This window comes from Tupaia chinensis, unplaced genomic scaffold (genome assembly GCF_000334495.1).
Source record: "Tupaia chinensis unplaced genomic scaffold, TupChi_1.0 Scaffold148091_1, whole genome shotgun sequence".
Classification (NCBI taxonomy): Eukaryota; Metazoa; Chordata; class Mammalia; order Scandentia; family Tupaiidae; genus Tupaia; species Tupaia belangeri.
The window spans coordinates 330208-344358 of record NW_006207942.1 but is presented as its reverse complement, the minus strand read 5'-3'; the positions used below and the strand labels follow the sequence as shown (position 1 = coordinate 344358).

Genomic DNA, 14151 nt, shown 5'->3' with positions numbered 1-14151 from the left:
CATGATAATTCAGCCATTAATACTTCAGAATGCTAAAGACAAGGGATTCTCCTACATTACCGTAATTCCATTTTATACCTGAGAAAATGAATAATTATTTCATAATGTTTAATATCTAAACCCACATTTGAATTACTCTAGGTATTCTAAAATTTTCTTTTATAGTTTTTCCCCCCCTTTCTGGAACCAGGATCTAATTGAGTTGTAAATGGCCTTTGGTTGCTACATCTCTTTTGTTTCTTTTAATATGGAGTTGGTCCTTCATGTTTATTTCATGATATTTATTAGAGTCTGTGTGAGTTGTCTTGGAAAGTGCCTCAGATTACAGATACGTTAGTTTCTTCATAGTACTGTTCAACCTGTTCTTCCAACCCTTATATCTCCTATAAATTGGACTTCTGGTGTATCTGGAGGCTCAGTGGGTTCAGATCAAGTATGTTTTGGCAAGAACACTTCATTGGTGATGTGTACATTTGTTCGAGGGTAGGATCGGTGAGATTGAAAACACAAAAGGGACAACTCTAATAAAGCACTGCACAGGGGTTTATAATAGGGCAAATCATATGAAAGAAAGGGTAATTTCACTTGGATGGTGACCCCAAGGCATTTGCAGCTTTGACTTCATGCTTGGTCTGCTGTACTTTCTACTGTCTCCTACTGTCCCAACCTGAAGATCTCTCCACATTGAGGCAAGCTGTGACTTTTAAAAAGATTTCAAAAAGACTATACCTGGATTGTAAATGGGTTTGCTCTCAGTTCCCAGAATCACTTTAAAGAACGGCCACCTGGGTTGGAGAGGGAAAACAGATTTTGTTGTTGTTGTTTTGTTCTATTTTGTTCTTTGTTCTATTTTTGCTATAGGGTGTATACGCTCACCAGAGAGAAAGAGAGTGAGAAATCAGTTATTCCCCATGGGAGGATGACCACACCGTAATCCCCTCTCCATTCTCTCAGGATTTGGGGCAGGTATGCACACACGCCTGGTGCGATTTTTCAGGTGGATGGATCTGGGATTTGAACTGCACAGTTGGCCATTTGGCATCCAACTGCCATAACCTCTATGCTATCTGCTGGCCCCAAAACACATTGTTAATCTAAATGGTTACAATATGGATGAGAAAATCAGGGTAACAAGCTGATTTCAGTCTTTAAGAAATAAGGCTAGTCAGCCACTGTCATACAGTGTTGCATGCTGCCAGGAGGCACATCATGCAGCGACATGCACAATATTAGTGATACTGAGTTTCATCCCTTAGTTAAGGTGACAGTTGTCAGGTCCCTCGACACTAAATACACCCTTTTACCTTTGTCATTAATTGGTATACTTTAGTGAGATACTTTGGCATCTTGTGAATATCTTACTACCCAACAAGTTTTCACCTGGTAGGTTACACAATTTGGTTTAATTTTGGTTTTAGGGTTTTTTTTTTTTGGGAGAGATTTTTGCTGTAGGGTGTATACACTCACTGAAGAGACACAGAGAGACAGAAGATGAGAAATCATCCCCCAGGGGGATGGCCACGTCACAGTCCCTTCTCCTCCAATCACCTCTGGGGATTTGGGGCACGTATGCACATGGGCCCAGCATGAATATTATTTATTTTCAATTCCATTTTTTTATTATTATTATATTTTAAACATTTGATCACTATACATCATTTGACTAACAAGGAAAATTTACCCAACATGAAATACACCTCAGACAAGACTGGTTGAGAATAATATACATGTTATCATTGACAGGTAAAAAAACATTTCTGTGTCCCACAAATGTCTTGCTTCTCTATTTTTTCACCCTGATTTCCTTCCCTATACTCTTCCCCTCTCTCATCCTCCTTCCATACCTTCTCCAGTGTCCATACCTATTTTCACTGCTTTTATGTCCTCCAGTCTTTCAATCTCTACCATAGTGTGTGGACAGTTGGTATATATTAAGTGCATAGCCTGATTTGCTTTGCTTCATTCAGCATTTTCTTGGTTGGTTAGTGTTCTCTTTTATCTGTCTGTCTAACATTAGTTTTCCTGGTATAGCACTCCCTTCAGAACATTTTGAGGGACTGGTCTTGAGTTGGTCATTTCTTTTAGGTTTTATTTATCTGAGAATGTTTCTATCTATTTTTTTATTAATTTTATTTATTTTACATTCATTTACTGAACATTATCACAGCATACAAAATGCAGTTTCTCATCCAGAATACACTGTATAGTGGCTTAGTCATATATTTTATCATCAATAAATAATTTTCCATTTCTTGTTTCTTATATATTTATATATTTATGCCATATAAAGGATAATCTTATCTGGTATAGTAATCTTGGTTGAAATTATTTTTCATTTAACACTTTGACTATATTTCCCCATTCTTTCCCTGCCTGCATTGTTTCTGATGAGAGGTCCAATGTTAACCTGATGGAATAGCCTTTGCGAGTAACTTGACATTTCTCTCTTGCCAGTTTTAGTATCTTGTCTTTGTGGTTTTGGCCAATCTGGCTATGATGTGCCTTGGAGAAGATCTTCTTGGGTTGATTCTATTTGGGGTCCTTTATGTTTCTTGGGTCTGGATATTTGAATACCTCTCTAGGTTTGTAAAGGTTTTTTCCAGGATTTCATGGACTAGATTATCAATGTCCTTATTTTTTTTTCACTTTCTGGGATCCCAATTATCCAGATGTTTGGACGCTTAGTGGTATCTAGTATTTCTTGAATATTGTCCTCATTTTTCTTGATTATTTTCTGTCTTTTTGATACTTTTTTCTAGTTCCAAGGTTTTGTCCTCTACATTCGAGATTCGATCTTCTGCGTGATCTCATTTGCTTTTAATACTTTCAAGGGAGGTTTTAATTTTCTGTATCACAGTCTTCATCTCTAACAATTCCATTTGATTCTTTTTTTATGGTGTCTGTTTCTTTTCTCAAATTGTGAAAGGACTTCCTCATCTCCTAGAGCTTGTTGTCTCTTTCCTCTTGCACCTCCTTTAGTTTTGTCACTATAAATATTCTCAGTTGTTTATCTGACATTTCCATGAATTCCATTGTGTTGTCTGTGGGTAATGAGGAACTGATGTTTTCCCTTGGGAGAGAGAGACGTTTTCTTGGTTGCTCATACCTCTTGTGTCTCCACGATGGTTTCTAGTCATCTGGTGACTTATACATTCCTTCCTAAATTCCTTGAGTTAATTCTGAGCATTCAGAGACATGCAGAGACATGCAGGAGTAGGTGATTAGCAATCTCACTGCTGCTCTATTTCCCTAATACTCACCAGGAACTGCATTATTGTCACTGGTCTGGATAATTCAAAGTCCTCCCAGTTTCTAAAGAACAAGTGTGGCTGAGACAGCGCTTCTGAGCTTTAATTGAGGAAGATAGAAGGGATCTATCCAGGCACTTCAGTAAACACTGACGTCTTAGAATTCATAAGCATGTGGCAAGGGATAAGCTACAGTCTCTTTGCAGTTCAGTCTCCCTGCGCTACAACAGCCGGGGTGGGAGAGGGGTATAGGGTCTCCTCAAAGTTTCAAGCAACACACCTGAGAGTTCATAGGCAAGTGGGGGAGGGGATGAACCACAGGTCTCTACTGCACAGACTTCCAGCCACAAATAGCCTGCCGTATAGCAAGGCCCTTTGCTGGAATGGATTTCCAGATTGGACAGGGAGGACCACAAAGTCTTCTCAAAGTCCTAATCAACACACCTGAGCGTTTAAAGGTGAGTGATAGTGGGAATGAGCCATTACCACATCTGCTGGTCCCTTAATTTCATTTTTTAATTAATAACATCTTTTTTTAAGAGAGATTTTTGCTATAGGGTGCACGCACTTGCTGAGAGATAGACAGAAAGTGAGAAAGTACCTGTGGGATAGCCATGCTGTAGTCCCTACTCCTCCATTTTCTTCTTTGGATATTGGGAATGTGCATCTGGCATGAGTTTTAAGCTGTTGGGTCCAGGACTTGTACCATGGTTAGCCACTTGGGAGTCCAGCGACATAATCATTACACCATCTGCTGGTCCCAGTAATAACATCTTTGTGTGGTTTTGATACCAAAAGCATAAAACAAGATACATTAAGGGAACTCTATCTTCCATTCCTGTCCCATTCACCCCTCTTTCTTCATAGTAACCCTTTTAATTAGTTTTTAGATTATCCTTTTTCATTTTTTACATTAGATGTTTAAAATATAAATATATTTGTATACAAATATATTTATATTTCCTCCACCTTCTCTTAGATAAACCATAGCCTACTGTTGTATACTTTTCATATATCACTTAAAGGCCTATCCTGGAGACCCTGCTGCAGTGGTGTAGCCTGCTAAGGCACTGCTCTGCAGGCTGGGTAGGACCTCATGTGAGGCCCATATTTGATTCTCTATTCAATCTAAAGGCCAGGTATGATGGTGTGCACCTATAATCCCAGCAACTTGGGGAAGCTGAAACAGGAGGATCACGACAATCTCAAGGCTGGCCTGGGCACCATATTGAGATCCTGCCTGAAAAAAAGCAGAGTGTGGTGTCACATGCATGTAGTCCCATCTAGGAGTCTGAGGCGAAAAGATTGTGACATAGCAAGACCTTGTCTTAAGTAAATATCTATGCTGGAGATGACTGCACAGCCCTTCAGAAGGGCTTTCTAAAATATAAATTTGTTCATGTCTTTCTTGGTTTTTTTTTTTTCTTTTTCTTTTTTCGGAGAGGTTTTTGCTGTACGGTGCATGCACTCACCAGAAAGACAGAGACAGAGAGACAGAAAGCAAGAAATCACCCCCCCCCCCAGGGGGGATGGCCATGCCACAATCCCTTCTCCTCCATTCTCTTCTTGGGATCTTGGGCACACATGCACACACACCCGGCGTGAGTTTAAGCAGCTGGGTCCGGGACTCGAACTGAGGTCAACCACATAGGAGTCCAGCGACATAGCCATTACTCTAACTGCTGGTCCCTCTTTCTTGTTCTTGAAATCATTCAGTGGTACCTCACCTCTCTGGGATAGATTCAGACCTTAGAAGCCTTTCAGGATCTGGCTTCTGTTTACCTAGCCAGTCCCTTTTCTTCCTGTGACCTCCCCAGCACACTTGTACCTGTATGTGAACATGTACTTGCATGCACACCTACAATGATTCTGACTGCCATATTGAAGTTTTTTAGCTTTTGAAGTTTATTAAAATTGACTACTCTTTTGAATTGCTTTTATTTATTTTTAAGTGTATATTATTTCTTTCATGACAGAGAGCATGTGTACATACACATGCGTGAAAGAGGGAGGCGGGTAGGCATGCAAATTACATTGCCTTGTCACACCATAGTCCCCTTCCCCCAGCCCTCCAGCTAATCAGGGTCTTGAAGAAGTGTGTGCCTGGCATGTTTCAAGTTGACTCAAGATCCAAACTTGCAGTTGGACATGTGACTTAGTACTGCAGATCAGTATGCTACTGCCTGTAGTTCTAGGCTGGGCCTGAATTGCTTTTTTTTAGAATTATTTATTTCATTTTATTAATTATTATTACTATTTTATTATTTGACTGGAAAGAGAAAGTGAGAAAGCAAGCTGCCATGACCAGGACTCAAACTGTGGTCAGCCACATGGGAGTCCAGTACCCCAGCCACCACACCACCAGCCAGCCTCCTGAATTGCTTCTGATTCAATGAATTAGTCATGAGGAAACCTCTTTGGTTTTTGCCCATGGTACTCCTAACTTCATAGAAGACTGTTCCTTCTCTCTGCCATCACCCACTCATGTTGTAGACCCTACTGTAAACATTCCTAGAAGCCTTCCCTACTCCTAGAGTCTGAGTTAGGTGTCATTATGTACAATTCAGCTCTGTCTGCTTAAAATTGTTCTTGCATTCACCCTACAGTATTCTTTTTTTTCTTTTACTTTTTTTACATTTAAATTTATTTATTTACATTCATTTGCTATATATCATCACAGCAAACAAATGAAATTTTCCATCAGTCAAGCACATGAACACACATATTATCCTCAACAAACAATTTTTCATTTCCTATTTTCTGTATATTTTATTATTTTTGCCATTCTTGATTCTCTATCTCTCACTATCTGCCGTATCCCACCATCCTCCCACACTGTTTCTGGTATTCATGGTTGCTTTCTATGCCTTTCCCCCCATTTTATTTATTCGCTAAAGAACTTAATCTAAATACTTCCAATAGCAAGCACAGCTGTTATATACATATCCATGAACACGAGTCTGACACTAGGCATAAACCTCAGTGAGTAGAACGAACATACAACAAAGTAGCACCCAGCTGGGATTATATAGCTTACTGCAATCCTTAAATATGCAATTTTTTTAAATTTCATGAAAAAATAGTTTCATGATTATTTTTTCTCCTGAAACTTTTTAAAAATTAACTAATTTACATTCATCCCTAATCATCATCACAGCTTACAAAAAGTGGTTTTCCATCCAGAATATACTGCGTAGTGGCTTAATCATGTATGTTATCATCATCAATAATTTTCCATTTCTAGTTTCTTATTTATATTTACCCCTATGCCTGACTCTCTGCCCTTTCACATGCTTCTCACACTATCTCTGGTGTCTACAGTTGTCTCCCATTCCTTTCCCCCCCACATTTTATTGATCACACAATTTCTTAAATAATCTAACTACGTTCAATAGCAAGTTCGGCTGGTAAATTTGAATTGGTGAGGAAGTTTGCTTAAAGCTAAAAGCCTGGAAACAGGTTAGTATTCTGTTCAAATAGTAGATACATGAACCTATTGACAGCTCAAGAGAGGACAAAAACTCTTAAAACTGGACAACAAAGCCTAGAAGAAAAGCAGCAATGTTTTAGTCAAAAGTCACAGGATGCTATTTCACCAGTTCAGTCTCATGTATTTAATCTACCACGAAGACTGAGAAAATTATGCAGAAATTTGAAACTAATATACAAGAAATACTAGATACCATCAAACGTCCAAACATCTGGATAATTGGCATCCCAGAAGGTGAACAGACTCATAAGGGCATTGATAATCTATTCCATATAATCCTGCAAGAAAACTTTCCAAACCTAAAAAGGCACTCAAAGATCCAACCCCAAGAAATACAAAGGACCCCAAATAGAATCAACCCAAGGAGATTCTTCTCCAAGACACATTATAGCCAGACTGACCAAAACCACAGACAAAGACAAGATACTAAGATTGGCAACAGAGAAATGGCAAGTTACCTACAAAGGACATCCCATCAGGCTAATAACAGACCTCTTGTTGGAAACAGTGCAAGCAAGGAGAGAATGGGAAGATATATTCAAAATGTTAAGGGAAAAGCAATTACAACTGAGACTACTGTACCGGTAGGATTGTCTTTCCTATGGGAAGAAAAGACAAGAACATTCTCAGATAAACAAAACCTGAAAGAATTTACCAGCACCAGACCAGATCTCCAAGAAGTTCTCAAGGGAGTGCTATGTCAGTAAAATTAAATGTAGTCACACAGAAATAAGAGTTCAAAAACCAAGAAGGGAAGGGTGTTCCGCCCAGGCCTTTAGCCAGAGAGGGGCATCACTAGGTGCTCCACCTGAGAGACAGGTTGGCCAGGGCCTGGAGGAAAGGCTAGAGATGAGAAAGTGGCATCAGCCTGTTGATCTCTAGGGATGGTGGTAATGGTTATTGTGGGCAGGATCTGGTGGGCAGAACTGAGCTAAGGAAGAAGAACCTGTCTTCCATGAGGGAGCAGGCACTCAGGCACCATTCACTCACTCATTTCTAGGTGGGGGGGTCTAGGCACCAGGGTCTGGCCCTTCTTAATGTTGCTGGATCTGGGGCTTACAGGATGCTCAGGCTGAGGAGGAGATCAAACAGGAGATGAACACATTGCAGCAGAAGCTGAATGAGCAGCAAAGTGTGCTTCAGCGTATTGCTGCCCCTAACATGAAGGCCATGGAAAAGCTGGAAAGTGTCCGAGACAAGTTCCAGGAGACCTCAGATGGTAAGATCTGCCCTCTAGGCCTAAGATGCAGGCAGGAGGCTGGAGGTACGTCAAGAGCCTGCTATTCATCACAGTAGCTTCTGTTTTTTACATGTACAGCCGTTTTTACTTTAGACCCCCAGGAATCCTAAACAGTGGCAGTTTTCATATCTCTTTTATAGAGTGGGAAACTACTGAGGTTCTGCAGGGTTCAGTGGCATGCCCTGGTAGAACCCAGGGAGGAATTCATGTTTACAAGCTCATGTTTCTTCCCTTATACCATATTCAATGGCACACCCAATGGATCCAGCTCCTTGTGGGACCCTCTTCCTGGGACCCTGTTTTTGTCATTCCACCTATAGGATGTTTCTGCTTTGGACTGTCATTTGTAAGTCATTCTTGCCAGGGTATGGTCCTTAACTCTGGCAGAGCCAGAACACTAGGGGGTTACTTGTGTTTATTCCTGACAGAGTTTGAGGCAGCCCGAAAGCGAGCAAAGAAGGCTAAGCAGGCATTTGAACAGATCAAGAAGGAGCGCTTTGACCGCTTCAATGCTTGCTTCGAATCAGTGGCTACCAACATTGATGAAATCTATAAGGCCCTGTCCCGCAACAGCAGTGCCCAGGTAGGCTAGACATGTTAACCGGCTCATAACATCATCAGTTGTCTTACCTCTAGGCTTCCTGTTTGTGTCTCTGCCCAGACTCAGCTCCAGATTCTGACCTCTTTGCCTTCCCCCAGGCAGGGCCCTGAGAACCCGGAGGAGCCCTACTTGGATGGCATCAACTACAACTGTGTTGCTCCTGGCAAACGCTTCCGGCCTATGGACAACTTGTCAGGGGGAGAAATGTCAGTGGCAGCTCTGGCCCTGCTCTTTGCCATCCATAGGTAAGGCTGCCCCCTGGGGCAGTTGGCAGAGAGACCCAACCAGGGCCACCAGAAGTTCTGGGCCTGTGGATATGATGAGATCTGCAGAGGTGAAGCTGATCTGGTGGAATCTGGATTGCATCCCTGTTTCCATACCTACCGCCATGTATCTGGGCTTGGTTTTTCTTGACCTGTTTTCCCCATCTACCCTCATCCACTCAGCATGTCCTCACTGGCCTTTCCGTGTGTTCAGTCCCACCTCCAGGCTTTTGCTCATGTGGTTGCTGGCTAAAAAACTTTCTAGGGAACCAGCAGTTAGCATAATGGCTATGTCGCTGGACTCCCACGTAGTCGACCGTGGTTCGTGTCCCGGACCCGGTGGCTTAAAACTCACACTGGGCGCGTGTGCGTGCGTGCCCAAGATCCCAAGAGGAGAATGGAGGAGAAGGGATTGCGGCGTGACCATCCCCCCTGGGGGATGATTTCTCGCTTTCTGTCTCTATGTCTCTCTCTGTCTGTCTGGCGAGCGCACGCGCCCTACAGTGAAAATCTCTCCAAAAAAAAACCTCTTTCTATGCAAATCTAGCTTGACTGTCATCTTCCACCCTTTTACACCTCATTCTCCATTCTTCCTCGAGGAAGCCCTCTTTGACCACTGTGGCACTTGAGTCTGACTCCCACAATTAAGTGCTTAGTTGTATGTCACCATCCCTTCAGCATATGGAGTGCTTTTCTATACCAGACCCTGTGTTGGGACTGGGGACACAGATGAATTAAATGTGGTTTCTGACCTTGAGGAGCTCAGTGTAGTGGAAGCCAGGCACATAAACAGTGTGCTAAATGTTGTAACTGAGTCAGCATGGGTGGCTGTGGAGGGACACCCAACCCAATCCAGGGGAGGGAATGGGTGGACAGACTAGGGAGACTTTAAAATGCAGGTGACACTTGAGCAAGGGGATATAAAGGATGAGTAGTTTTCCATGGAGACCAGTGGACACTCTAGGCTTAGGGTGCAGCCTGTGCAGAGCCAAGGAGGAATGGCAGAGTGTGATATCTAGGGGATAGGGTGGACTACTGGGTAGTTTGGTCCATATGGCTAGAGCCTAGGATAGCTTTGTCTCCCTAGCCAGCCTAGAAACTCCTGAGAGGAAGTGGGGCACAGGGCTGGGTGTGGAGGTGGGCACTATTGATACATTGACTTCTTTTTTTAAAAAAGAATTATTTGAATTTAACTTTAAAAAAAAATTTTTTTGAAAGGTTTTTGCTATAGGGTGCATGCGCTCACCAGACAGACAGAGAGAGACATAGAGACAGAAAGCGAGAAACCACCCCCCAGGGGGAATGGTCACACCGCAATCCCTTCTCCTCCATTCTCCTCTCGGGATCTTGGGCACGCACACACACGCGCCCGGCGTGAGTTCTAAGCCACTGGGTCCGGGATGTGAACCCCGGTACCTCGGGGGGAATCCAGCGAAATAGCCATTACGCTAACTGCTTGTTCCCGAATTTTTTTAAGAATTATTTATTTATTATCTTTTTTTTTTTTTAATTTTGACCAGTGAGAGACACAGAGAGCGAGAGAGAGGGCAGAGCAAGAGCAAGCCGCCAGGTTCGGGACTCGAATCATGGTTGACCACGTGGGAGTCCAGTGCCTTTAACCACCACGCCACCCACCAGCCCTAATTTTTTCAAAATTATCTATCGATCTATCTATCTATTTAAATTTGACTAGAGGGACAGAGTGAGAGAAAATGAGAAAGCAAGCCACCAGGTCTAAGATTCAAACTGTTGTCAGCCATGTGGGAGTCCAGCACCCTTAACCACCACGCCACCTGCCGGCCCCTATACATTGACTTTTAGAGGCTTAGAGAACATTAAAATCTACGTTTTTAAGTCTTTAATGAAGTAGAGAGGGAAGTTGATCTGTTTGATGGGCCTGGGGCTGTCCCACCCTGCCTTGCTGCTCCCTCCTGCTGCCCCCAGTGTCAGCTTACCTACTGGTTCCCTCCCAGCTACAAGCCAGCCCCCTTCTCCGTACTGGATGAGATTGATGCTGCCTTGGATAACACCAACATTGGCAAGGTGGGTGCAAAGAAAATGGGGCCCAGGAGGGAGGCTCCGAGGTCGGGGTTGGGTTTCAGGGAGCAACTCCTGGGTGCACCTTAGCTATTCCCACCGCCCACTCTTTGTGCCCGGGAGGCTGGCCCAGGGCCATCCATGCCGTGGTAGTCAATAGCCTACTCTTAGCCTCTCTTTACCCTACCTTCCACCTCTACCTCACCCCATCTGTCTACTGATAATGACTGGGAAACACAGTATATTAGGGCTTAAGCTCTAAGTGCCCAGTGGCCCCTCCCACAGGTGGCAAATTACATCAAGGAGCAGTCCACCTGCAACTTCCAGGCCATCGTCATCTCTCTCAAGGAGGAGTTCTACACCAAGGCTGAGAGCCTCATTGGAGTCTATCCTGAGGTAGGGCAGGCTGGCTCAGGATCCAGCCCCACTCTCTGACTTCCCAGGACAGGAAGAGAAGGCTATAGTAGAGGGGCCAGAGGGTGGGAGAGCACAGTGACTCAGGTTTCCAAACAGCCATCTGGGCTCACTGGAGCCCTGTCTTGGAGGCTGGGCCAGCCCAGCCAGCCTACCCATTACATCTGGGGACAGATGGGAAGGCCAGGCAGAGGCAGCCAGATAGTGGAGAAAGGAGAAGAGTACAGAGGCAGGCAGGGAGAGAAGGCACATGGGAATGAGCACATCCTTTCATATCTTGAGAGAACCTTTGGGCTCTGGGCAGATATGTAGGAAGGAGGGTTTGAGGTCCCTGATCCTAGGGCACTAGAGCTGTCTTAATTCTCTCCTTACAATTTTATTTTTCTTTTTCTCCCTCCTCCTTCAGCAAGGGGACTGTGTGATCAGCAAAGTCCTGACCTTCGACCTTACCAAGTACCCAGATGCCAACCCCAACCCCAATGAGCAGTAGCAATAGTTTTGCCCTCTTGCCCTATCTGGATCCCTAAGCCTCCCCTCCCCCGTCTCTGGACATTTGGCTCCCACCTCCTCCCCTGCTTGGTATAGTCATGAGATTTAGGCCTGCTATCAAGCATGAAGAGGAACAGAGGTGACACTAGATCTGGAGCAAAAATGCCTGAGCTACAGGGAGCATCCTGGCCTGTGGAAGGTGCTGAGCTGAGCTGAACAGGGCCATCTGTCTACCCCACTCCCTGCTTCTTCTGTACCTTCCCATATCACCCATAATCACATGTCCCTTGCCCACTGTGTGCATGAGTATGTATGTGTGTATATGTGTGTTTACATGCATATGTGGGAGTGTGTTTGCAAAATAATAAAAGATATTAGAGACCTGTTTTAGAAGGAGCCTAGGCTGAACTTGATTTCAAGAAAGCTTAGGAAGACAGCATCCCAGAACTAGGCAAATGTACTTGGGACCTCATAGAAATCTTCAGCAGTCACCTGAAACTACCCTCATTCTCTCATTTGTGTCTTCATTTATTCATATATTCATCAAACACATACTGAGTACCCTCTTATTTGTCAGTTCCTATGCTTGGAATATAGAGTTGAATGAGACATGATCTCCATCCCCTTGCTAAAGAGGTAGAATGGTTTCATGAATTACTATGATTAGCTGAATGTCATATGTACTTTTAGATGACCTTCCTGAAGATCACATCTGAGCTGGACCATGGCAAATTGGTAGGATTTGGTTAGGCAGTTGGAACAAAGTGGGCTCTGGGGACACAGTTGTGGACTCTAGATCCACTTTTTAATCACTTACTAATTTGACCTTGGGCAAGTCATTTGACCTTTCTGTGCCTCAGTTTCCTCATCTGTAAAATGGGGCCAACAATAGTACCTACCTCGTAGGATTTAATGATGTCAGGCTCCTCACTAGAGGCCTTATTCCTGCTTGGAGCCCACTTGGTGCTGACCCCTCAGAATACAAACCTCCTCATGTTTGGACCTCTGAGGGCTTCTGATCCCATTGTTGGGAACAAAAGGAGCCTTCAGATCTGGGAGGTGCTGAGTGCCCTGGTTACTGGAAAAGTTCCAGGGCACCAGTGGGTTTTACCTGGTAGGCGGAGGGGCCAAGAAAGCCTGTAGCTTCAATCATGCATGAAAAGCAATGCCTGGGCCCCAACCTAGATTGCAAAGGACTGGGGGAGAGGTAGCCTGAGCTGCATCCCAGCCTAACACATGTGAGGTTCCTTTTGAGAACTAAATTAGGTGTAAGGACCATGAAGGGCAGCAAAGCCTAGTACGATTAATTCAGTCTTTACTTGCTCATATACACCATCAGACTTTTGTCTTACCCTGATCTTTATTATTACTTTTTGTATTTTAGATTTAAGTTCCAATTAAGTAGTGCATGAATTCATTCTTTTAAGAATTTAGATTGTTACAGATAAAAGAAGCCTCATTCAACTACATGCCACTCCCCCTTCCTGTTCCTTCCCCTCTTAGCTGGGATTATGTCTGTTGTACTTAGACTTTAATACTTTTACATACATATGTGAATCATTGACGATATTGCTGTGTGTGTTTAATACAAATGGAGAATTAAATTTTCCAAAATTCTCTTTCTCTGCTTAATAGTGTTTTTAAGATTTGTGCATGTTGTTAAATGTAGATTAGTCCATCCTCTAATTGCTGTATAGACTGCCATCATCTGAGTCTACATTTTATTTACTCATTTTTCTTGTGATGGACATTAAGACTATTTTCAGTTTCTGCTGTTAAAAAGTACTACACAGGAACACAACACACCGACGTCTGTGTAAAAGTGTATGTATATGAAAGTTTACCTAATGTCGATTCCTAGAAGTGGAGTTTCAGAACCATAGGATATTTAAATATGTATTTTCAATAGATACTTCCAAATTTCCCTCCTGTACTATTTACTCTTAGTATTTTTTTTAGGTGATCTGAGATCTAACATTGTTTTCTATATCAGTTTCATTGTAAGTAGTGATATTTGTGAAATCATTAGTTTGATGTGCTAATTTTGTATTTTTTTCTAATATATATTAAAAAGTATGAAAAAAATTTGTCTGTGTTCAACCAAAGAAGTTACATAGCACCAGTAGTACATGTGCCATACCTTGGCAAATGCTGGCATACATGGTAGAGCATAATTTGAGTGTCAGACTAGATTCAAATCCTAGATGTAGCAATTTGGTCAAGTTACTTCACCTCTGAGCCTCAGTTTCCTCATCTACAAAAGGAGATAATAAATATCCCTTGCAGTAGTGAAGGGGAAGATTAAATAAAATATGTTTGAAGCAGTTTGGCTGGCATCTAGATTATCATAGCCCCTCAAAAGTAGTGAT

At 42.9% G+C, this 14151-nt stretch overlaps 1 protein-coding gene across 1 annotated transcript in view; it reads left to right on the top strand.

Moving 5' to 3' along the window:
- SMC1A (structural maintenance of chromosomes 1A) overlaps window positions 1-13838 on the top strand; it is a gene marked incomplete in the record, with an annotated part of 68275 nt that extends 54437 nt beyond the window's left edge. Inside the window, 6 exon segments of the mRNA XM_014584888.2 lie at window positions 7801-7957; window positions 8407-8561; window positions 8682-8824; window positions 10816-10885; window positions 11165-11275; window positions 11700-13838. Coding sequence (XP_014440374.1) covers window positions 7801-7957; window positions 8407-8561; window positions 8682-8824; window positions 10816-10885; window positions 11165-11275; window positions 11700-11783 — 720 coding nt within the window.
- Window positions 13839-14151: the final 313 nt, after the last annotated feature.